This window comes from Phyllosticta citribraziliensis, assembly GCF_038025025.1.
Source record: "Phyllosticta citribraziliensis strain CPC 17464 chromosome Unknown J3D65scaffold_1, whole genome shotgun sequence".
Taxonomy (NCBI): domain Eukaryota; kingdom Fungi; phylum Ascomycota; class Dothideomycetes; order Botryosphaeriales; family Phyllostictaceae; genus Phyllosticta; species Phyllosticta citribraziliensis.
In genome coordinates, this window is record NW_027117338.1 from 1,065,291 (window position 1) to 1,088,372 (window position 23,082).

Here is a 23,082-nt window from a genome sequence, read left to right on the forward strand (position 1 = left end):
CCCTCTGCTCGCGGGGTTTGACGAGGATGATGACGATGATGGCGCGGTTGATGGCGCTGGGCGGCCGTCGGACAACGATTGTGCTTCGCTTACGAGCCACACGCGAAGAGAGCAGGAACCCCTCATGATTCTTTTTTGAAACAGACGTATTTACTTACTACGTCGAAGTACATGCCGAACCCTCAGCTGAAGACAAACCACTAGCGGCGGTAGTTGCATCGACAAGGCTGAAACCTCCACATTCTTGGAACGTCTAGCTCGATGCCCCTGAGGTAACCTTCGCGTAGCGCGGAGCAGAGCAAGCAACGACCCGCTCGCTCCCGCTGCAAGGGCCACAACACTTGGGAGAAAGAAAGCAAGGACGCCATGCCATGTCCCGCCGGATGTGATGCTTACCGACGGCGTGAGAAGAGCAGCCGCACAATCGATCCAACGACCACGGCCTAGGAACCTTTGCAGCGCGTTGACACTGCACGAGGACATCCAGCAAGCATTCCAGCACGCACCTGACGGCCAGGGAGGACTGATCCCGTGGTGGTCGTTTGTCCCGTCGTCCAGCTGCCCATCCGCTTATCGCCTGCACTGGTTCCAGACACATGTCTCCAGACAGACTGGACGATGTGCCGAGCTCCATGCCGACGTACTTGCGTGGAAATTATCAAAGGGAGAAAACGAGGCTCGCGTAAAGACGGAGAGACAGGCCGACCCGACACGTGGGCGCCATCGGCCGGGGGTCAGCTTACGTGCATGCTACGTGCAGGCGAGGCGTTGGTTAGGCGTGCATCAGCAGCAACAGCAGAGACGGTGAGGTAGGTATGTACCTTACTATGTATCCGCAGGATGGACTCAAGGAGCCGGCAGAGGTGATGATACTGGACAAATGTCTTGCTCTGCTGCCCACAGGTAGGCGTAAAGCGATGCATCATTCTCCTCTCCAACACCAATCTCATCTACTATCCGTCAGCCAGAGACATTTTCTCACTGTTTCGCCAAAGCCATGTTTCTGCACCTCCTCCTCCCTTTCCAACTCCCTTTCGTGGACCTGTTCATGCGTGGTGAAACTAAATGAGAAGGATAGGCTCATGACGGCGATTTTCTCCTCCTTCATTCTTCTGCGCAGTCATCATGGATAGAGTCGATCCATGTGGCGCTCTTTGGGGATACATGCACTACGCCGGTGGTTTTGAAGTCCGACACTCGCTGGGCTCGTCCTTTCTTGACGGTTGCTGGATATCTGCCAACCCGGGACGGTAAACACCGGAAAGACCAGGCAGCTCTACTACTCTAACTGGACGGGCGCCCCGAATGGCATTCTCTCGTTTCCTGCGAGATGAACTGATTGAAAAAGATGGCAGCAAGCCAACTGCAGAATAGACTCAGCTTTCGACGCTCTTGTTGGTGTACGCGAGCTCATCTCTTCCTTGCTTGCTCGGCACGCCTAACGACGACAGACGTGACAGAGGTCTTGGACATTTTACGAAGTGATGCATTCTCCCGCCCTCGTGCCATTCGCCGACATCGACTCGCCACGCCCCTGGACCGTGAACAACACAGGGGAAATCTCTCCCACATGCAAGAAAACGGCAAACACCCCGAGGGACGAGGCCAGAAGCAGACCGGACGGACGACCCTCCAGCAGGCAGCGCCTATGTAGGTATGTATGTACGTTCCCGCTCGAGCGTTCGTCGAACGAACCATCAGCCCCCCTTCCGGCGGGCCCTGGTGTCACACTCTCTCTCTTGAAATCTGTCGTGCCACGTTACTCGACGCCGAATTGTACCACACGACATGCATTGGAGCGCCGTCCAGATAGACGGCCGCTGCAGGACAGGCGGCACAAGCGGCAGTGCCCCACTCTTTCACTCGCTGTGCTGTGACTCGCTCTGTGGTTTTCCGGCTGCACAAGAGCAATAATGGACGATGCACTGGGCACTGACTGACTGACTGAAGTCGTGTAACCCCCCGACACACAGGCACAGCGGCAGCAGCAGCCTCAATTGGATACTGTACATGCATGCTCGGCCAAGCAAGCAAGCTCGCTCGTCTCGGGTTGCCTCGGCGGAGGAGGGGCTTCTCGGCTCACTTGCCTGCTCTGCTCTGCTTTACTTACCCTGGCTGATCAACCACCACCAAGCAGCAGGTACATGGTTTGCCTTTTTGGCTCCAGAACCAGCGAGCGGCTCGGCTCAGGCGCGCGGGTGGAGCGGGTAAGGCGGGTGAGGCGAGCGAGCGAAGGAGCGGCGTGGGATGCAATAATGGGGACGCGGTCGAGCGAGGGAACGAAGGATTCGAGCTCGCGGCGACGGGACGGACGGACGGACGGACGGACGGGACGGGTCAAGGCGGGCGCTGCGCTGCGATGCGATGTGAATGCGCTTCAGCCCGGTCAGGCTGCGTAGGGTCGGTCGACGGTTCGTCCTTCGCCTCGGGGACCGAGAGGCTGATCCAACAGGCTGAGGAGATGAAGGGCCGCTGACTTTGTCAGGCGGGTGAGCGATGGTAGCGAGAGAACAGAGCAGATGCAAGGCAAACAGGCAAGCGTTGAAGAATTGATGGTAGACTTTTTTTTGTGTCATTCAATTGACCAAGAGCAGAGCAGAGCAGAGCAGACTGGACCATCTATCTATATGACAGCTGACTCTTTTTTCTTTCACTCATCTGTGTCTCTCTCACACAAGCATCTCAAATGAGTATCCCAAAAGCCAAACCCGATCGAGACGCCATCTGAGCGCTCGCTTTCATTCAATTCCATCCACTTCATCCCGAACCAACCGATGCAAAAGGAGATAGAGATGACGCCAAATCAAACCCCAATGGTATGATGATGTTGAATAGAGGAAAGAAATGAAGGGGAGAAGAAAAGGTCGACGGCCATCCAAAACGCCGTTGCCATGCATGAACTGAAGGAAAAATATGACCACCCTCCTGAGTAGAGGGGGTAAGAGGTGGTGTTGTTCAAAGCCAGAACCATCCAGTGGTGCAGGGCGCGTGTCTAGCACACACACCCTGCCATTTTGATTGATTTCGTCATCGTCGTCCTTCGTTGGTGTCGTTGCGTTCGTTGCTTGCTACGCTGGGACTGAGCTGACCAAAAAGGCTAAACGCAAATAAAGATGTTGGGCGAGACAGGAAGACCGCCAACGCCAACAACAGGAGCATCGCGCACGAAGCAAAAGGACTTTTGCGCGATGCTCCGAAGAGCGAAAGCGAACATGACGATTGTCAGAGAGAAAGGGGAGTTGCCGTGAGCAGTCACGACGTGTTTACGCCGCCGAGCGGTAGAAGCCCGCGTTGCCCAGGAAGCGGCTGATGAGGCTGCTCGAGCCCGTCTTGATCTTCTTGGACGGCTTGTCGTAGTCGGAAGCAGGAGTGCCGTGGCCCAGCGGACTGTTGCCATAGGAGGCCTTGTACGCCTTTGGCGGAGGCTGGATGTGAACGACGTCGGAGCCGAGGTCCGTGTCGTAGCGGCGAAGCATCATCTGCTGGGGCATGGCGCAGTAGTCGCCATCGTACGAAGATGACGGGGTCGACGAGTCCGAGGACACGTCGTCGGCGTCGGTCGAGTGGGTCGACGAGGCTGAGTCAGAGCGACGCGGCGGCGACAGCGACGGCATGCGCGACGACGCGCGCGACGCCGACCCGATCGACCGCGCCTCGTCGTCCAGCCGGTACGTCGAGTACGGCGCGGCTCGCTTCTCTGCGGTCCGCGGCGGGGGCACCTGGCCGTTGTCGATGGCGTGGCCGCAGTACTCGAGGCTGACGGCTTTGCCGTACTGCTCAAAGACGCCCTGGACCTCGCGAAGCTGCCGGGCCCGCTTGAGGTTGCGCGCCTTCTCGGCCACGCGGATCTGGTAGTCGCGGATGGGAGCGAGGAAGGGATCGAGGTGCTGGTAGAGGTCGTCGCGGGAGACGCGAAGCTCCCAGTCGAGCAGGAAGAGGAGCTGCTTCTCCATGAGGTTGACTTCGGTGAGAGAGAAGCCAAAGTGGTCGAAGCCGCGGACGGTCGTGTAGCGCGCCCAGTGCTTGTTCTTGGGAGACGAGTCGTTGAGGTTCTTTGCGGCGAGGATGAGAGACGCCAAAAATATCCGGTGGACGGTGCAACGCATGCCCTTGGCCTCGTTTGGGAGGCGTGATTTGAGCCTGGCCAGGTAGACGAGGGAGGTCATGAGGGTTGCAACGCCAACGTGGGAGCGTTCCACAAGAGAGGTGATGAAGGCCTCGACCGAGGGGAGACGGCGGTCCAGGGGGTCCGCATTCTGGGGAGGGGTTGCAGGTGGGGTAGGAGGAAGCTGCTTTGACGAAGCGGGTGCCGGCTCGCAGCGAATGACTTCTGATGCCTTGGCTGCGAGGTGTGCAACCATTTCCTTGGAGACGGGGAGTTGGATGAAAAAGTCCAGGGCTTGAGCATTTTGCTCAGGGGTGAAGGAGGTGTAGGCCATGGTGGGGGTGGGGGTGGGAGTGGTGGTAGTGAAGCGGAATGAGAAGCAAAGTGAACGTGTCCAACAATAGCAGCCCCAGAGAAAGCTATTGTATTCTGTGGAGAGGGAAAGATGTCGGGCGATTAGATTAAGCCTAGCACGGCGGGTTCTGCGGGCCAAGAAGAGGATTCGAGGAGGGAAAAAGTGAGAGAGTGTTTGAGATATTAGAGATCCCGACCGGCGGAAAAAGGCTCGCTTGAGTATTAGGGCGGACTGGGCCGAAGAAGGAAGGTCTCGTCAGCGGATGCGAGGGAAGCAAAGGCTGTGCCGGAAAGAGAGGGTCGGAGTCGGAATCGGGGGGCGACACAGGAAACAAAGTAGGTAAGCGGAAAACGAGGCGGAGCTCCAACAACCAGGCGGAGGCTTCGATCAGGACGACGGAGTAGAGAAGTTGGCGTCGTGATCGAGGCTGGCCTGGCGAATACTTATGCGGGAGTGGTAGTCGCCGGCGTGGAGGATGATGGACGGGTGGTAGTCGATGATTGGCTGACGGCGGTTGCAGACGCAGCGGCCCTGGTCGGCGGCAGCGGCAGATGCAGCTGGCGGCGGGTCTTGATAGGATGTTTCAGGGAGTACGTCTTGCGCCGTGTTTCAACAGAAGCGTCGAGAGGGCCTGTCGAATTGGTAGGTTGAGATGCGGTGTTTCGACGAGCGTCTGCAAGGTGCGGTGCTCGAGTCGGGGTGGGGTGGATCGATAGGACGGGGATGGACGGGGGGACGAGTGAATATGAGCGTGAAGAGTGAAGAGTGAGGACTGGAGCATGTTGAAGCTGGAGCTTGTGACTGCGCCGCGTGGTGTATATCTTCCTTGGACGAGGCGGAGGGCTGGGCATGCTTGAGCAGAGACGTGTGTGTGGTGGTGGGTGGGGGGTGGGGCCAGTGACTGCGTATCCCAGCCTCCCCGTCCACCATGTCTACGGACCGGACTCAACGGCGCGTGGCGGAGTGGCTGTCGTCGAAAAACCATTACAAAAACACGAGCAACTCGCCATCCAGGCCGACCGGGCTGACGACGAGCCATCGCCTGTCGCGATGGTTTTGCAGACGGAGCATATGGTCGAGATACAGTTCTATGGTCGCACCCTTGTTCAGGGCCCAGCGAGCGACGCGCAGGGCTACCAGGACCCCGACCAGGACCAGGGCCCGCCAGCCATCATTCCACACCAAACCATCCTCAGCTCTTGTCGCTCTGCCGCGGAAATTCGCAATAAAAATCAGCACTCGTCAGTGAATACACTTCCGCATGCGGCCATGTCGCGCTCACGGCCGGGCCCCTTGCCTACGCTGGTGGTGGGCAGGCTCGTGTCGTGTCGTGGTCGCGGGCGCGTCGTGGGTGGCAGTGTCGGCCGTCGCGCCAGACACGGACGACGCCTGATTTTCTCTTTGTCCATCAGGTGCAGATCGATGCAGTCCGGCCAGCTCAGCCTTCAACCACTTCCGTTCTCTCCAGCTGTCATCACTGAATGGCCGGAGGAGCAATCTCGAGACGTCAAGCCACTGCCGCTTCCGCTCCGCCTGCCACCTTCAGTCGACATTCAGGTCCCTTCCCTCGACCTCGACCTCAACCTGCACCTGATGGGAACCTGCACCACAACCAAAATAGCCGCTGCCTCTGCCGGCTACCCGCCTGTGCTGTGCTGCGCTTCTTTCAAGCCTTCAGGTTCCCCCTCTCTCCTTTCCCTTCGGCGCTTAAGCAAACTCAAACTTTGCTGCAGGTACCGAACAAGCCTTTTCCTCTGATCTATCTTTGTCCACGCCTCACCGCCTGCCGCTAAGCGCCCTCGACATTTTATTCTACTGCACGTCTGCTTCCCTGAAACCCTTATCCCACCCGAGGTCGGCCTGCAGAACCAACCACTCGACCATCCCGCGCCGTTGTTTTCTTTTGCCTCTCTCGACCTTGTCCCTGCATCGCCCGTCCGAACAAGCAATCTCCTGTCGCACTCTCTGCAGCCACCTGTGCCCGTCTACGAAAACGCTCTGCACGCCGCCATGCAGGAACCTTCAGAGCGCATTCACTGCGGCACTTGGCGGCGAACTGCAAGATTGCCGGGATGGTGGCCGTGAAACCATGCCCAATCCAGCCGTTGCCTGTCTCGTCGGTGCACACTCTGAAGCTCAAGTCCACCCATCCATCCAGCCTGGGCGCTTGGACGCCAGATAGGGTCAGCCCTACTCGTTGCAAGAAGCGAGTCGCTCATCACTGCCGTGGGTGCTGCTCAGATCAATTCCAAAACCCCACAGGCACCATCGAAAAGCGTCCAGGCCGCGTCACGCCCGTCATTCCACGAGTCGCGAGCCTTCTGGCCACTTGCTCTCTCCTTTGCTCTCCCATGGTCCAGAGTCCAGACCTGGACCCTCGATCCACTCCCGTCCCACGGTACACGCTATCCTCCCCTCCCGTCCCCGCAAAATCCACCTCCGCCCCATGACATCACAACCCGCTCCACCGCGTCGGTGGTCGTCCATGTCGTCAACTCCAAACCTTGCGCAATACGTCCACCACTGATCAACATGTTCAACAAGTGACGCCAGAGTCTCTTGGCAGGGGGCATGATGATGATTTATGTGGATGCCGCCACTCGTCGACCCTGTGCGCCACTCCCACGCCTCCACCCTGCTCAAACAGTCTGGGTAATAATGGACCACGGATCGTCGGTGAATTACGCAGCAGCTGTAGTGTCGACAAAGCAAAGAGTCCTTGGCGGCTTCTTTGTTGTTGCAGACGACCTTATCTGTCCATATTGTCTGGCCAATCGACTAATTCACAGGTGCGCAACACGGCAGCCACGCTCTGATCGGCGATTATTTTGCGAACAAACAAACCGAGGATCCCCTCTCGTTAGTCAAAAGTGCATGGCTGATCGACTGCGTTGTAGTGGCGTCAGAATTCCGTCGCTCTGAATGGTGACCATTGGCAGCAAAAGAAACTGACCCAGAAGGCCAGCATCGAGAACAATCAACTGGCCATTCTGCGCAAGCCCGCTCCGTCTCTCCGAGTCTCCGTCCCCGTCTCCGCACCTCTTCTTATCCGTCGATGTTTATTCGGACAACGAAGGTCCCGTTCCGCCGACTGTAAGCCCCCACGCGGTACTCAGTCTCATCCCCTCGTCTCGTCTTCCTGCATCTCTCTCCTCATTCACCCGTCTGTCCGTCGCTCCGCGTGCCACGGCGTCTATGTCTGTCTCGTCGCGGCACGCGGCACGTCACACGGTCCCTGCATTCCTCCGCTTGCTGTCGTTGGCCGTGGGGGCCAAAGAAGTCCATCGTCATCGTCATCAACAACGACTGACTGCAGACGGAGAGCTGTGTGTGTGTGTGTGTGCATGTAGCGGTCAGGCGAAAATAACCCATCAAACCAGTCAAGTCGTTGGCCAAGAAAGGACCAAGTGGGGATATCTTGTCTATTTTGGCCCTTCTAACACGGCGGAGGGGGAACCGTGCTGTCCGTCCGGCGCCGAGATACACGTGGGTGCGCGCCGTGATCCTTTGACGATCCTTTTGGGGGCCGAGGCTGCATGCACGCGGATAGACAGAGATTGAGGGGAGGTGTCGTGTTGTTGTTGTTGTTGGTGGCGGCGTTGCAGCTTACTTGGGAGGTTAAGTTTAGTGTCTATGATCGTGGATCGGTGCAGTGTGGATGGTGAAGGGTGTCGTTGGATGGATGCATGGCACATTTGGGTTGAGGAGATGGTTGTGGGAAGAGCTTTGACGCTTGCGGATACATGTCGTTGATGGTGAGTGGAATGTAACTGAAGCTGAACTGACGAACTGTGCTGCTGAGGATGCTGAGGAACAGACTGTTGGGTGAGTTGTGTCTTTGACTGAAGATCTGCATCTCTCCCCAGCATGAGTATGTAGATATGCCCCTCAAGTTGCAGGGCCTTTTCCATTTGGCAGCAGTACTGCAAAAGTCATCTCCTCCCTCCTGTCTTCTTGCTGTCCTCCTATACTCCATCATCCTTTTTCATACTGTTGTGTGCGAGATTCAGGTCCCGGGGTTTTCGTTTCGCCATTGACTCTAGAAAACTGCACTCTATGGTTCAAGAAGTACCACTTGTTCATTTCACCTGCGCAGCCATATTGCTACTCTTCAAGACGTTTACCTGCTAAAACAAGATTAATAGAGAACATGTGCAGCGTGAAGCCTTTCTCGTTTTGCTCCTCTTCCCTTGGCAACTCTTTTTTTGATTTTTTCTTTTTTTGAATGCCATCCTACCTCCAAGTCGCTACACCACAGAATCCTGTCCTAAAGGCCTACGCAGCCCACCTCTCCCTACCCCTCCTAAGCCAACCACCTGTCCATCCATCCAGCCTCATTCACCGCCTATACACCTACCTCTCCACGAACCCCCTGCCATCGACTCCTACCACGCACCCCATCCGCCAAGGCCCTGCCACAACCACCACCACCACCACCACCGACGACATTGATACCGCTGTTTCACGATCCGTACCTGTTTCATCTCTCGTCTGCCTCGGGTTGTTGTGCGATCTGATATCCATCAGCCATCAGCCATCCAGCCACCAGGAAAACTGCGACGATGGCGGCGCGAGCGGGAGCAGCCGCGTCGACGCTGCTCCATCCCTGTCGGACCCTGATCGTGTGTCCCGCAACCCTGCCTTCCTTGTCTGGCCAGCAGCGCGCTGGTTGGCGCTGGGTGGCTAGTCAGGCAGGCAGGTAGGTGGGAAACGACGTTGCTGGCAGGGGATGATGACGATGACTGCCCGACGCTAAATGCTACATGGCGCGAGACCCTTTGCACTTGGTTTTCCGCTGCTCCTGCAGTTGGTAGGGAGTCAGATCGGTAGTCGACTTGGTTCCCTGTTCTTCTGTTCTCCTGTTTCTGTCTGTTACTCCTGAATGACCTGCCACCGGCTTGACTTCTCGACTACTCCACAGACGGTCGTTTCAAGGTTCTCGGGGTTGGTCTGGTTTTCAAGGGACAGCCAACGTTCTATTCAGTCTGTTCCTCGCAGCGACGGGCACGAGTCTCATTTCTTTGTCGAGCGAGGGTGTCGAAACGGCCACGAGGAGAAGGACGACCATTTCAGTTTGAGGAGCTGGTGATGCTTTGGCTTTCTGGCTGACTTTCTGGCACTTCAGATGCGGATCGTCCTCGATACGTCAAACTTGTGCTTTCCAGAGCCCTCTCCATCTTTCTTCACGAGGCCTGGAAGAACGTAGCCGCGCTGGTTGCTGACAACCCTCGTGCCATTCACCTTGAAGTTAGTCGAGTAGTGCGTGTGCCCAAAAACCCAGACCCTGATTGCATCCCAGGCTTTGCCACTCTCTGCTGCTCCGAGCAGGTCCGTGGCGAAAGCTGAAGTCCAAGGGTTGCCGACGTGGCGCGGACTGGACGTGAGCTGGATGCACGGCGCATGGTGCGTGACAACCAACAGCGACTCATCGTTGGAAGCGGCGGACTCGACTTGCGTTTTCAACCACGCAACGTCTGCGCCGTGCGCCGCGTTGTGCTGGTCGATGGACCAGCTCTGGATCTTGGAAAAGTCGCTCACGGCGCCCGCCACGGCCTGCCGCGCATCGTCAGGAATCGCAGACCACAGAGTGCAGCCCAAGACGGTGACGGAAGAGCCAGGAATGCGGTGAGCACGCTGATGGAGAAGGACGAGTCTGTGCTGCAGACACGGCTCCTGCTCGAGCTGCCGGGCGAGCTCGAGGCCTTCGCCGAACGTGATGCCGTAGAACTCGTGGTTGCCGAGGACGAGGAAGACCGTCTCAAATTGCTCGGTCTGGCGCCTCAGAAACTCGAGGTACGGGTCGTAGTCCTTCAAGCGGCCAATGTCGCCGGCGAGAATCAGATGCGGCGCAGACGCTGGAATGTCAAACGAAGAGTACTGCTGGCCAACCTCGAGGTGCAAATCGGATAGGATCTGGAACGACGGCGATCGAGAGAAGCTGAAGAGGGAGTAGAGTCTCTGCATTGGACTCGACGAGTTGCTCGTGATTGTTGGGATGGGTTTCTGCGGAGTGGTCGCGTTGGCGGCCAATGCAGGCAGGCATGGATGACTAATCGCGTGTTTAGCGCCGGGGTGACGACGTGACGACCTTCCTCGTCGGGTCTTTCCTCATCTTCATCTCAACTTCTTCCTTTCAATTTCAACAGCGGCCTCTAGATCCGAATCGAAAAAGTCTACCTACCTCGCCGTCAAGATTGAGGAATGGAGCTCAGCGAACTTGCCCTAGCGATCAGGTCAATCGAAGATGCCGGCATATGTGTTTGCGTCCTTGGAGAAGTAACTCTGAATTACTACAACGTCCCTCGGGTGATTCACGTATGTCGTATGTCGCGAGAGCTCCACCGGAATGGTGCCATCTAGCGATATCCAGGATGTTGAACTTTGCGTTCCTCACACGTCCTTTGAAGAAGCATGCTCGATTCTGGAATCAAGCTATCCATGCGAGCCAGACGAGCTGGAAAGCTTCGACCTTTACACTGAATACAAGCAGGGTTGGCCGAGATTCCGACCCACTGCTACTACTGATGCGACTACATCGCCAACTTTTGGAATAGTCGTTTTCTCGGATAAGTACATGAAACTGGACCCTCTGGATCAAGCCATTGTGCCGCGCACAAGAGCTCTGAAAGAAAAGTCCTACAGCAGCCAGATCTTGGAGTCAATTTCTGCCCGCGATGTCCACCTTTTCCCCATGCCCAAGCTGCCGCGTCTGATGACGAGTCTGTGCGAGCGGTATCTCGAATCGGGGGACGTTATGGCGCGCATTGCCATCGAGCAGTTGGTCGACGGAATGGATCCAGACGAGGCATGGTGCGAAAGGAATATGAGCAGTGCAGCTGATGAGGCACAGCAACTGGTGTTGTCTATCGTCCAAAGGAAAAAGTTTCGCATCGACGATTTCTCTGGCAAGACCATAACTTGTTTCATCGCAGACCAAGAGGAGGTACCGAGGCTGCATGGAATCCCAGGATATGAGCCATGATGAAACGAGGGCACTGGCGGCTGGCTGTTCGACTGGCCACTAGGAGAAGGTATCTACATGGCCCGTGGAAATATCTGTTTTAACTCTCCGCGCCGCATTTACGCGCGCTACCCTCGCCAGTGAGACAACCCATGAACGCTCAAAGCCAATAAGCGACTTTGGGGCTGAAGATCCGGGCGCGTGTGTCTCGTTGATACTCCCGTACCCTTGGAATATAAGTTGTCGTCACCAAGGGAAAGCAGAAACATCCACCCACCATCAAACCAAATTGCAACCCAACCAAACACTACATCATGGTGCACCAACAACGCCTTAACGACGCAGCCATTGCCATGTACGCCACACTGCAGGCGTCAGGCATCAAGTTTGGCATCTTTGGCGGCTACGCCGTGTCAGTGATGGGCGGGAACCGCGAAAGCAAAGACGTCGACTGCATCGTGTCGGCCTCGAAGCAGGAGATCTTGCGCGTGTTGGATGGCAGAACGGCTTCAAAGCCATACCGCAGACAAGCGAGGACTACGTGACGTTTCTCTGGTCGGAGAACCCGACTGTACTGGTTGAGATCTTTTGCGCGAGGTTTCCTGGTAAGTTGACTCTCCCTCATGTCCAACGATTCAGGGGGATTACTGTGCTGCTGTCACCGCTACTGGAGAATAATCACACACGTTGACACCAAATCCTTCAAGGCGCCGTCTACACCCTCCAAAACATCCAAGCAACGACGCGCACCGTCTCAGGCGCCACACTCGGCACAAAGCCCGCCTCCTTCCTCGATCCCTTCTACATATTCAAGGGCAAACAGCACGCGGCCGCGACGCGGGAGAAGTTCCACGACGCGGCCGACCTGCGGTGGCTCGAGTCGCACTTCCGCGACCACATCAAGGCGCGGAGGGACAAGCTCGACCTGCGCCTCGTCGGCCTCGCCGTCAAGCGGTATCCGGAGCTGGGCCTGGCGTTTGGCCGGCTGGGCGTCGACGTGCCGCGCGCGCAGGCCGCCGCGAAGAGCGTGGATTTGAACAAGCTGCCGAATCCGGCGCCGGGGGGATGTCCATCGCGGCTTGTTGGGTTGCGCTCCCCTTTTTTGGCCTGTTATTATTTTCTTCCTCTGTCGATTTACAGATACCCAGTGGACGACGCTCCGAAAGACCCCATCATAGCAAGGGGATTGATTTAGTTCCTCTTTCATACTCGCCGAACCGACCAACGTTTCCCATTTGCCACTGACTTGTTCTCATGTCTGCCATGACTTTGGCTACTAAGCCTCAGATGGTTACCCAGTTTTTGGGTCTCTTGTGTGTGCGCCAAAAGTATGTACCACCACTTCCGCTGGCAGATTCAACAGCTAATACAACAACCAGTCTGACTATCATCTCGCGTTCTCTGTGTCTGCCGTGTAAGTGAGCCTGACCGCCCTCACACCCCCTAAAGTCTTCGCTGCGCGTGCATGCCGTCAAAGCAGAGCGCGCATCAACCACCCGCCTCCCCCCCTATTTTGGCGTACGCCCCGAGTGTCACGCCAGACCAGTTAAACCTGCACCAGGCACCAAAAGAGAAAGCACACGAAAAGAGGGGAAACCAGGCAGGCAGGCAGGCACAAAGAAGAAAAAAGCCGCGGCGTTCGTCGGGCCAGGATGTGGATGTGGTTGGGCAGAGTCTCCGTTCCCCGTTGGGCACGCATCGTCATTGATTGTTCTTCGGCCTTTTCGCATGACCGACGGACGGAACGACGGACGGACGGCGTCAGGTACCGACGCCCACTGTTTCTAGCCGTTGGTGGCTGGCTGGCTGGCTGGGGGGTACGCAGCAGGGATCAGCTCAGGGGGAGCGAGGGGACGGGATGGAGACGGACGGACGGAGGGTAGAAGAAGGGGTGGCGGGGAAAGGGGAGATTGCAGCGCCTGTATGCCGGCACAGATTCGATTACAGCACAGTGAGACGGATGGGGGCAGCAGTGCTTGTTCATTTGTTATGCATTCGTGTAAATCTACGTATTTTCATTTGTCGTGTACATCTCTACTACCAGTAGTAGCAGTGTTCTTGATGATGTATATGTATCAGAGCAGAGAGACAAGAGTGCCACAAAGCAGCAGGACCAAGTGGCCAAAAGATCTCAAGACAAGAGTGGGTATGTAGCGGTAATGATGTTGGTGCAAAAGCAGGCAGTCAGACAATGACCGGCCCGCCAGTAGACAGTTGAGCGTGGCGCACGCAGCTCTCAGCCAGTGAGCGCCGCCGCGGCGTCAGGCGGAAAAGATTTGTAGTGGAGTGAGGTGAGTGTGATCCTTTTGGCAGTCCTGCTGTTGGTCTCTTCTTCCTGCTTCCCTCACCATTCGTTGACTGGTCGCCGGGGACACTTCCAACGAACATGGTGGCGTAAATTGGCTTTTGAACAGCTCTGAAAGATGGCGGACCATCGGCCGCCATACAATCGCTCTAGTTCCCCTTCCTGCCAACAACTCTCCTGAGCAGTCCTCTGACGCTCATCCGCTTCTCCTTTTCTTTTTCGTTGCCGTTCTTTCCCCGGCTCCTTCCTCTTTCGCGTTCCTCGACGGACCCGCCCTTGATTTCGCCGCGCAACTCGGTGGGCGTGCTCTGGCCACTCTCCACGTCGTCCATCTCCTCCACCGTCCCGACTCCACTCGGCTTCATGCGTTCGCGGTAGCTAGATGGCCGCCATGTGCGCCTCGAGTCGATCTTGGACGGAGAGGCGGACTTGGAGCGGTTAAGGGAGCGATGGGAGTCCGGGTGGAGGAGGTCCTGCTGGTGCGGAGAGCGCGCCACTTGCAAGCTAGCGCGGTGGTCCTGGTGCGAGGAGCGTGGGACTTGGAGACTAGCGCGGTGGTGGTGGTGGGGAGATTTCGACGGCGGCGTCGACGGGAGGGCCGGAAAGTGTTGCGAATTGGCGCGCGGCGTCGGCTGGTCGTCCGAGTCGGACTCTGAATCGGAACCGTTGTCGTCGTCGTCGTCATCCGAAGACGAGCTCTCATCGCCAGAAGTATATTCGCCCGAGTTTTTGTGGTCCTGAATGGAGGGGAGGATGACGTGGGCCTTGGTTAGGGTGACGCGTTTGCTTGGCGCGTGGGCCGCGTCGGCGAACAGGTCGTCTTCGGCGAGGTAGGGATTCGGCTCAGGGTCGCGCGAACAGCTACTCGCCCGCGTGGTGCGAGTTTGCTTGCGCTTGCTCGTGCTGCGGCGGAGGAACGACGCGCCAGTGGAATTAGCGCGCCGCGAGCGGTTCTGGGCCGCGTTGGCCGACGAGGTCGAGCCCGAGTCGGGCGAGCCGCCGCAGTCGCCATTGAGCGCAGAAAGGGCTTGGTTGCGGTGCAGGAGGAGACGTGAGACGGTGCGCAGATTATGAGCACTGGTGTTGCTGCGGTGCTCCGAGGCACTGGGAGAAGTGGATCGGGACGTGCTGCCGGTCATGCTGCTCATGCTGACGACACGGTTCGGCGCGCCGGAGCGCACCGGGGAGGTTGTTGGGTCGGAGAGGACGCTGTCGCGCGCGCGACAGATGCTTGGGTCATCATACTTGAAGACACTGGACCATCGCTCCCGAAAGGCGATCCAGACGCCACTGACGAGAATGAATTTGCGCAGTGAGTCGTCCGTGATGAAGACGGGGCGAGGGCTGTCCGGATAGGCTGGTTCGGTTATATCACTTGCATCGGGAGATGGAGCCGGCGAGGAAAGAGTTGGCGATGGCATCGAATATTGGTCCCACACGTCGATGCTGGCGCGTGTCATTGATGCGATGACGGGATGACGTCTGGTGTCCGGGCTGATGGTGCTAAAGTTGAACTTGCGGTCGTCGAGGGAGGGGGGTTGCGACATTGTCGTCATGGTCGAGGCGCGCTTTTGTCCCAGGGGTTTCGAAACCCAGCGCCTCTTAGTCTGCAGACCATGGCTGTCGGTCGACATGAAGTCGTAGCCTCCGTTGGGCATTTGCGACGTGGACCAGATGGTGTTGTCGTCCATGCAGATTTCGGTACGATCTTCTTTGGCATTGTAGCAGACGACAGCAATGACGTCGCGGTTCTCCAGCTTTTCCTCTTCTCCGTCCCGGCGATCAACGCCATAGGTCTCAGCCTTGACAATGAGGAAGTCGTCCGGTCCCAGCTTGTTCCTGAGCTCGAACAACCTTTGAAACTTCTTTTTCAGTCTAGGCGCCAACTTGGTCGAGGGGATGGCCTCGTATGCGGGTCGTGGGCGGGAGTTGGCTGATGATTGGTGCAGCTGGAGCAAGACCCTTGGCCGCAAAAAGTGACCGACGCGGGGAGGTGGGTGGGCGAGGGCAAAGCTCGTCTTTGGTCGCAGAGACCTGTTGCGCAAACGACCTTCTGTGGACGTGGTGGCGGTGCTGCGAAGAGACGGCGGGCGCGACTGCTCCATGTCCTGTGGTTGCATGGCAAAGGTGATGGATCGCTGCGGCTTGGAGGGCGGCAGCGGGGCGGATGATTGGCGGCGGTGAGGAGGAGGATAGGTTTCGGAGGTGAGGCTCTTTCTCTCATACAAAGGAGTGGGCTGAGGCCTTTGCGGGCGGACAGAGGAAGAGAAGACGTTTAGCGGGGAGCGGGGAGGAGCGGATTGTCGTGAAGATTGCGTAGGAGCGCGCGGCGCGGAGAACTCGTGGCCATGCTGGGCGGCAGCGTCGGCCGTCAGCATGGATAAAAACATGTTGATGATGATGGTGGGTGTTGGTGAGGTGGAGCTCAGCCAGGCAACAGTCTTGTCGACAGTGGGGCAGGCGGCTGAGGAGTGATTTGGGGCATGTCCTGGGGGACGGCGTACCGAGAGGGGGTGTAGAGAGTAGGAGGAGGAGAAGGAGGAGCGCGGAGAAGAGGAGTAATGCGGAGAGGAGCAGCAAGGGCGAAGGTTATGCTTGAGTTTAGTTCAAGTCGAGTAGTTTTGCAACACTCGATGTGACCAGGCGGGTCCTGCAGATCATGCAACAGGGGTCAGCTTCTGGAAGAGCAGGGACCTCCAGGCGTCGGCTTGTTCGGGGGGCTGCGCCACCAGACGCTTTGGGGAGGGGAGGGAGCTGATGAGAGACGGGTGCCAGGCGTGCTGATGGGGGCTACTGACGAGGTAAAAATAATGCGCGAAGGGGACAGGGCTGAGCGGAAATCGACGGGACGGATTTTTTTCATCTTCCACGTCCAGACGGACTGGCGGCGGACGAGCAGCGCGAGATGAAGTGGCCAACCGTAGCCGGGCGAGGGCTAGTTCCGAGTTCCGCCCTCTCTCTGATGTGCCTCTGCTGTTCTTTGAATACAACCACACAGGCTGGCTAAGTGGACCGTGGTTGATAGGTATTTTTTATTTGGTCAGCCGAAAGCGCGTCAGGATTCCTGTGCGCCGTGTGGTGTCGTGTCGTGTCGGCTGCAGCTTGACAGAGATGCATGGCGGAAAAAGAGAAGACACTCTAACCAAGTCATGGTCGTCGTCGCCTCGGGTTCGGAAACGATTCGTCCCTCAGGCTCGACTCCTCGACTACCTCGTCTTCGTACTCGTCCGACCGACCGCCATGCTCGCCACGTGATGACGCATGGGGTCCGCCGTGCTGGGTTCCCCGTTGACAGTCGTCAAGCCTCCAAATTCTCATCCTTTTTCCTCATCCAGCCAGAGCCAGAGCCAGAGCCAGAGCCAGAGCCAGAGCCAGCCAGCCAGCCACCCTCCGCCGAATAATGGCCCTGTCGCTCGAGAGCCCAACTCGTCGGCCCCTTGACCATCCCGTCAGAGCCCTCCTGCTCCTAATTGTGTCATGGAAAATCCTTCTGCTGTCAATCGCTTTCCTTAGCCCCGGCCCTGGCTACGATTCGTCCTCTGCTCTGCTCCTCCACCACCCACTGGCCCTGCGCCTCACTCGCTGGGACGCCGTCTACTTTGCTTCATCCGCCGAGCGCAATCATCTCTACGAGCAAGAGTGGGCCTTTAGCTGGCTGCTGTCGAGACTCATCTCCATCACCGCCAATTGTAAGACGACCATGCGCCTTGTCCCGCCCCCGTGCCCGTGGCTCCACATGCTGACTTCCGTACCCAAGCCTTGCCTCTGTCCGCGGAGCCTCTAGCAGCTAATGTCTGGGCCGCCACCATCATCGCAAATGCCTCGCATCTACTCTCCGTTCTCGCCCTCTACCACCTCATGCGCCGTCTCTTCCCCACCTCTCCCAACATCCCCTTCCTGACCGCTGCTCTGCATGTGCTCTCTCCCGCCGGCCTCTTCCTGGCTGCCCCATACGGCGAGGCTCCATTCTCGCTGCTCAACTTCCTCGGCCTGCTAAGCTTCTGTCATGCCCGTCAGCTCAACGGCACCCACCCCGTCACCTACCTTTGGTGCATGCTGACCACCGGCCTCTGCTTTGGCCTCGCCACCGCTGTCCGTTCCAACGGTCTGCTGAACGGTTTGATTCTGCTTTATGACGCTCCTGAAATTCTCCATGGCTTGCTCTCCTCCCCACACAAAACACCATGTCTCCGCAGCCTAGCCGCTTATGCACTGGCCGGCGTTTTGACCGCCTCAGGGCTTATCGTTCCCCAGTGGATTGCCTATCAACACTACTGCACTGCGGTAAGTCCCCATGCAACCATCCTAGTCTCCCGCTCTTGAGCGCTCATGACGACCAGGAAACGCCTAGGCCTTGGTGCAACAAGTCGCTACCAAGCATCTACACCTTTGTGCAGCACCACTACTGGTAACCCAACCCAAAAACCCCACCTCTCCCGACATGCTCCTTCTCCTAACCCCTATGCCAGGAATGTCGGCTTCTTGCGCTACTGGACGCTATCCAACGTCCCTCTGTTCCTCCTCGCTGCGCCGTCTCTTTTTTTGTTGATCAGCGCGGGGCTCCGAGTCATGCAGCGGTAACGTCAATCAGGAACCTGGTGACCACCCCGGCAAGCCACTGATCAATCGCAGAACGCGCCCTTCGGAACTTGCTTCTTCCGAGCCTTCGACACAACAACTTTTTACCCGCCGATTCCTGATCCAAATGGCCCTGCCGCAATTGGCTCTTGCTTTGCTGGCCTTGACCAACTTCCACGTCCAGATCATCAACCGCATCTCGTCCGGCTACCCCCTGTGGTACCTGGCCGTCGCCGCCGGCCTGGACGGAGCCGCTCCGTTGCAGCATCTCGCCATTGCAGGGAAACGCACATCCGCGTCGATCCTACGACTGATGGTCATGTACGCAACGATCCAGGGTGCGCTGTTTGCAAGCTTCTTGCCGCCGGCTTGAGCACCCAAATCGCCCCGTGCGGTTGACATGACTCTGAAGCCGATCCGCGGACGAGAACCTGGCTCGGCGGCGTGGGCGGCTCCACACCGTCGCCGGCAGTATCCGACGGCCCTTCGGGCTTCCGCCGCCATTTTGTCCGTCGTCCGCCCTCCCGACTTATTACATACACAGTGACCGACCAGCGATTGATATCGAACGACCATTGTTTATCAATCTCGTGTGTGATGCAAACATATGTGCATTCCTTCAAGGGGTACAGATGCGCCCAAAGCAAGGGTCATGAGCTTCGGCTTCGTATAATCGCTGAACGATTACTATGCGAGTTCGGCTTCGGTCTCGGACGGACACTAGCAGTTGTTCTCGAAAGGCAGAAATACCGCGAAGGCTGCCATGACAATATACTTTCCACATCACGCATTTATTTTTGAATCGCCGCATCGTTCGTTCGAAATTGCCGCAGCCTGTCAAGCGCGTTACGCAACACCCGCACCTGCTGCCTGCAAGGCTTGCATCAAAGTTGTGCGACAGTTGATAACGTAGCTCCTGACAGGCACTTCTAACTGTGGATTGTTGACTGTGGAGACCTCTGCTTCTCTCAGGAATTCAAATCGGCCGGACGTGGCTGGGCTGCCACGCGCAGTACATTCCTCGGTTAACCCGCCATGTGCGATCGACGACTTGGACATCTTCTCCATGGTCGTTGCGACGTATGTTTGTCGTTTCAAACTTTTGGTCGAGACGCGGTACCACCCCTCACCCTCTCGTGGTGTCTCATATGGTTGTACACGACTTTGGGCTGTCACTATGCAGATGAGCTTGGCGAATCGGGGCCACACTGAAGACGAACAGCCGATTCCGTGACAAACACCTCTGCCCATCAACTGCGAATACTGCCCAGCTTTCTCCATCAGGACCATCCCTTAACTCGCAAAGCGCTCCTATCTTGCGGATTTTGACTTTGGACTCTTGCCGCATCGGTCGAGCTTCCAGACTTTTGGACATGCCCTGCAAGGACGTCTCTCAACGCTCCCAGCCAGGTGGGATTGGTTAATGAGAGAAAAAAGTCTGCCTCACCGCTGTGGCCTCCCGTATTGGATCATGGGCAAATCAAGGTCATCAGCTTGTATGACCGTCTGCAAAGGTAGCCATGGACTCTTGGTTATAAGATGGACTTGTCCAGGTCAGGTTGGAGTTCTGTGTCCGACCACGACGTCTCTCTTTGACCCCAGTCTCTATTCCACTCTCTTTAATATAAAATCATGAGACGCCATATTTTTGTACTGTTTAATGTCTTTCACCATGGCTTCGCTCTCGAGCCACGTCAAGCGCGGAGTGCCAGTTGCGAAGACCAAGATTTCTGCGCCCTCATGGTTAGCGACAGTCCTTCAGCCGCCGTATCAAGCGATTGCTCCAGCTTCATGACGGACACAACCACTCTGGCCCCCATGTACGAATTCCCTTTGGGTGCTTGAGATTTGATGCTGACATTGGCCTCAGCACAGAAACCACAGTTGTGACCACGACCATCACTCCCTCACCTGTCGAGGCTTTGCTCCGGCAGCAGTATGCTGCAGAAAATGGTCGCGAGCCAGCTCAAGGAGACGACGTTCCCATGTATGCTTGGCCATGCGATGTGGACCGTTATGCCGAAGTCTGCTCCTGTTTGGGGTTTCCCGCCACGACCATCACTGAGCTTGCTTGGGTCAGTCTCTCCAAATTCGTTTGCGGCGTTCGCATCTAACCAAATGATCCAGACTGCCATTGAGACTTTGACCTTGACAAAGACCCAGACACTGAGCGGCTCTCCCGTCTTTCCAAATGTGACCAGATCCCTTGCTTCGTCGTGGCAGGTGAGCATTGGAACAGGAGCCTCAAACACGGCTACCGCTTCGGGCATCTCATCTGTCTTGTCTTCCTCGCCTTCATCAAATCAACGTCCTTCTTATGCGCCTCCGCCTCTCACTACTAGTGCAACAAGCGCCACTTCCAGCAGCTCCTGGCTGAGCATTGGGAGCAGTCGTCCCTCCTTGACGCCTTCAATATCGAGGCCTAATAATACCGGTTCCAGCTCCCTTGGGAGCAACAGTACCCTCGCGCCCTCCGGGTCGAGTCCTAATAACACCCGTCCCACTTCATTCTCTTCTTCGGAGATTCCGACTTCGACCCTCGAAATCAATGTGACGAGCACCAAGTTTTCCACGTTGATCCTTAGCACTGGACCCCCAGATTGCCACACTCATTCAAAAAACCACACATTCTCTTCCTCCACTATGGGAAATTTTTCATCCAAGAGCCATCCATGGTGGCAAAGTGGAGTTTCGTCGAGTGCACAGTCCGGCGTCTCTCCTAGTCCTTCTCTCAATGTCACGGCCCCTTTGACAAGGACGACTACACCAACTTTGTCCTTCGCTTTCCCGTCCTCCAACTGGAACTTTTCAGACACATCTAGCTTAACTTCTGTTCCAAATACCCTTCCACTTACCCTCAATCTGACGACAACGTTTGAGATTACCATTAATATCTCTGCGACTGGTCCACTCCCAAGCAGCTCTACTGGATTCCAAGTCATCACGATAACAGAAAGCGTCTTGACTAAGACCGCCACCCTCACGGCGACTCGAACACCCAGCACTGGCGTCAATGCGAGCTCGTCTCCGCTGTCGGACGCAGACCGCACTGGCACTGCAAGCAACACCACTGCTGCTGCCGCATCGTCAACCCCGGTTGTCATCCCTCCCTTCGCCAATTCAACGTACAACTATTTTCCGACGGCTGTGCCAATCACGACGCAGACTCCGGCAGTCTCGTCAAATATCAGCGGGGTCAACTCAACGACCCCAACCGCCAGAAACGCAACATCCAGCGGTTTTCCGACCTCTTTGCCCCTTCTCAACATAACGACATCTTTGTCGGCTCCCACAAGCAATGCGACCAGAGTACCCTTGACGGGGACTGCGCCCACTCTTTTGCCGAATTCGACGCTTGCAACCCCATCGCCATTGTCCAACTTTACAACACCTCTTCTCACTCTTTCTGCGAACGCGACATCTGCCCCACTCTCTGGCATCTCACCAACACCCTCGTTCAACTCAACATTGGTCATTCCTCTGCCCGTCGCCAACATCACTTCCACGCCCCCTTTAATCAACGTGACGAGTATCTATTTTTCCGGAACCCAACCGACACCCTCGCTCAACTCGACGCCAATCATTCTGTCCTCGACTTATCCACACATCTTTACGCCAACGGCCTCATCCTTCCCTTCCGTCTCGGCAAACAGCAGCAGCAGCATTGCTCCAACCGCAACGCCAACGTCGTCTCTCTACTCATCCGCTTCGCCAAACACCACGACAACCGCAAACTCAACAACGGCATCCACATCCGGCGGCAGCACCACAAGCTCGTCTCCTTCAACGCTGACTCTTTCCTACACATCAAACCCCATCCCCACCTCGTTCAACACCACGACTCTCACCTCCTCCTCCTCCTCCTCCTCCTCTTCCACGTCCACCTCAACGGCACCCTCCTTCGTACCCACGCCGCCCTCTCTCTACTGCCCCACGACGTCTTCCTGCCGACACTACACACCGTGCAACACATCCCCAGGGTCGACAAACTGCATCTGCGCGTCAGCCGCCAACGGGACCGGCTTCTGCCTCGACAGCGACATTTCGTGCGTCGGTCTGAGCACGTGCTCCCGCGACGCCGACTGCGTAGGCGGCGGCAGCAAAAAGGGCGGAACGGCAGTGGGCGAGTGGGTCTGTGCCGTCGGGACTTGCTGCGACAGTCCGAATGTGTGCGTGCGGGCCGACATTTGCGGTGCAGCAGGAGGAAATGCCGGTGCGCGTGTGGCAAGGGGGATGGATGTTGATGTCAGCGTGAAGGGGCTCAAGGGGAGGGGTTTTTCGAGGGGTCATGGGCTTGGTGTGGGATGGTGGGGTGGTGAGGGCGGCACGGTGGGTGGCGGGTTTGTCGCCAATGCTGCCGCTGCTGGCTTTTAGGGGTAGGATGCTGTTGAGGATGGTGGACGGGTGTTGAGACGAGAATGGCTACCTATCTTTAATCGTAATGCTTTTGTCTTCTCTTCAAGCCTCCTCTCCCGGTTTGGAAAATCCATGATGAGTTGGAACCTGACAAGTTGTTTTGCGACGCCATCAAATGATCAGAGCCAACTGCCTCTTCTCTGTTCGACCTTGCCGCAAAGGCCTTCGGAGATAAACCGGTCACTCGTGATGCTGAACATAATTCCAGTCGGTAGCGAGGTCCGAGCGTATACGCTGCCGATTGGAATGACGTCTTTGATTGCGGGGGAGGGGAACAGAGCTCCCGCCCACCGGCCCCAAAAGTAGACGCCGAGGACAACACCTGCGCGTCCGCCATTCGTCTCCCTCCTTACTTTTTGAAC

At 57.1% G+C, this 23,082-nt stretch overlaps 8 protein-coding genes across 8 annotated transcripts; 4 read left to right on the forward strand and 4 right to left on the reverse strand.

Moving 5' to 3' along the window:
* Positions 1-2,031: 2,031 nt before the first annotated feature.
* J3D65DRAFT_16976 (uncharacterized protein) lies at positions 2,032-2,689 on the reverse strand. Its single transcript, XM_066794244.1, has one exon. It carries the CDS (start codon positions 2,574-2,576, stop codon positions 2,187-2,189), a length of 390 nt encoding a protein of 129 aa, XP_066659607.1. The 5' UTR covers positions 2,577-2,689; the 3' UTR covers positions 2,032-2,186.
* A 574-nt stretch (positions 2,690-3,263) lies between these two features.
* Positions 3,264-4,439, reverse strand: J3D65DRAFT_546037 (cyclin; the record flags this gene model as incomplete). The annotated part of the gene is made up of 2 exons (XM_066796797.1): positions 3,264-3,719; positions 3,762-4,439. The coding sequence occupies 2 exons, from the start codon at positions 4,437-4,439 to the stop codon at positions 3,264-3,266; spliced, it is 1,134 nt and encodes a 377-aa protein (XP_066659608.1).
* Positions 4,440-5,309: 870 nt separating this feature from the next.
* Positions 5,310-6,218, forward strand: J3D65DRAFT_599023 (uncharacterized protein; the record flags this gene model as incomplete). The annotated part of the gene is made up of 1 exon (XM_066797877.1): positions 5,310-6,218. One exon carries the CDS (start codon positions 5,310-5,312, stop codon positions 6,216-6,218), a length of 909 nt encoding a protein of 302 aa, XP_066659609.1.
* A 3,347-nt stretch (positions 6,219-9,565) lies between these two features.
* J3D65DRAFT_16966 (Metallo-dependent phosphatase-like protein) lies at positions 9,566-10,453 on the reverse strand. The gene has a single exon (XM_066794243.1). The coding sequence runs from the start codon at positions 10,422-10,424 to the stop codon at positions 9,582-9,584; it is 843 nt and encodes a 280-aa protein (XP_066659610.1). The 5' UTR covers positions 10,425-10,453; the 3' UTR covers positions 9,566-9,581.
* A 134-nt stretch (positions 10,454-10,587) lies between these two features.
* On the forward strand, positions 10,588-11,809 carry J3D65DRAFT_17172 (uncharacterized protein). Its single transcript, XM_066794259.1, has one exon. It carries the CDS (start codon positions 10,807-10,809, stop codon positions 11,440-11,442), a length of 636 nt encoding a protein of 211 aa, XP_066659611.1. The 5' UTR covers positions 10,588-10,806; the 3' UTR covers positions 11,443-11,809.
* On the forward strand, positions 11,736-12,599 carry J3D65DRAFT_663627 (uncharacterized protein; the record flags this gene model as incomplete). The annotated part of the gene is made up of 4 exons (XM_066802684.1): positions 11,736-11,867; positions 11,924-12,026; positions 12,129-12,488; positions 12,562-12,599. 4 exons carry the CDS (start codon positions 11,736-11,738, stop codon positions 12,597-12,599), a joined length of 633 nt encoding a protein of 210 aa, XP_066659612.1.
* A 2,401-nt stretch (positions 12,600-15,000) lies between these two features.
* Positions 15,001-16,104, reverse strand: J3D65DRAFT_538259 (uncharacterized protein; the record flags this gene model as incomplete). Its single annotated transcript, XM_066796713.1, has 1 exon — positions 15,001-16,104. A coding segment is annotated over one exon (1,104 nt), but the record flags the coding sequence as incomplete, so codon positions are not given.
* Positions 16,105-17,126: 1,022 nt separating this feature from the next.
* J3D65DRAFT_545541 (GPI mannosyltransferase 2) lies at positions 17,127-18,677 on the forward strand (the record flags this gene model as incomplete). The annotated part of the gene is made up of 5 exons (XM_066796769.1): positions 17,127-17,415; positions 17,484-18,010; positions 18,067-18,134; positions 18,196-18,292; positions 18,318-18,677. 5 exons carry the CDS (start codon positions 17,127-17,129, stop codon positions 18,675-18,677), a joined length of 1,341 nt encoding a protein of 446 aa, XP_066659614.1.
* Between the last annotated feature and the right edge of the window lie 4,405 nt (positions 18,678-23,082).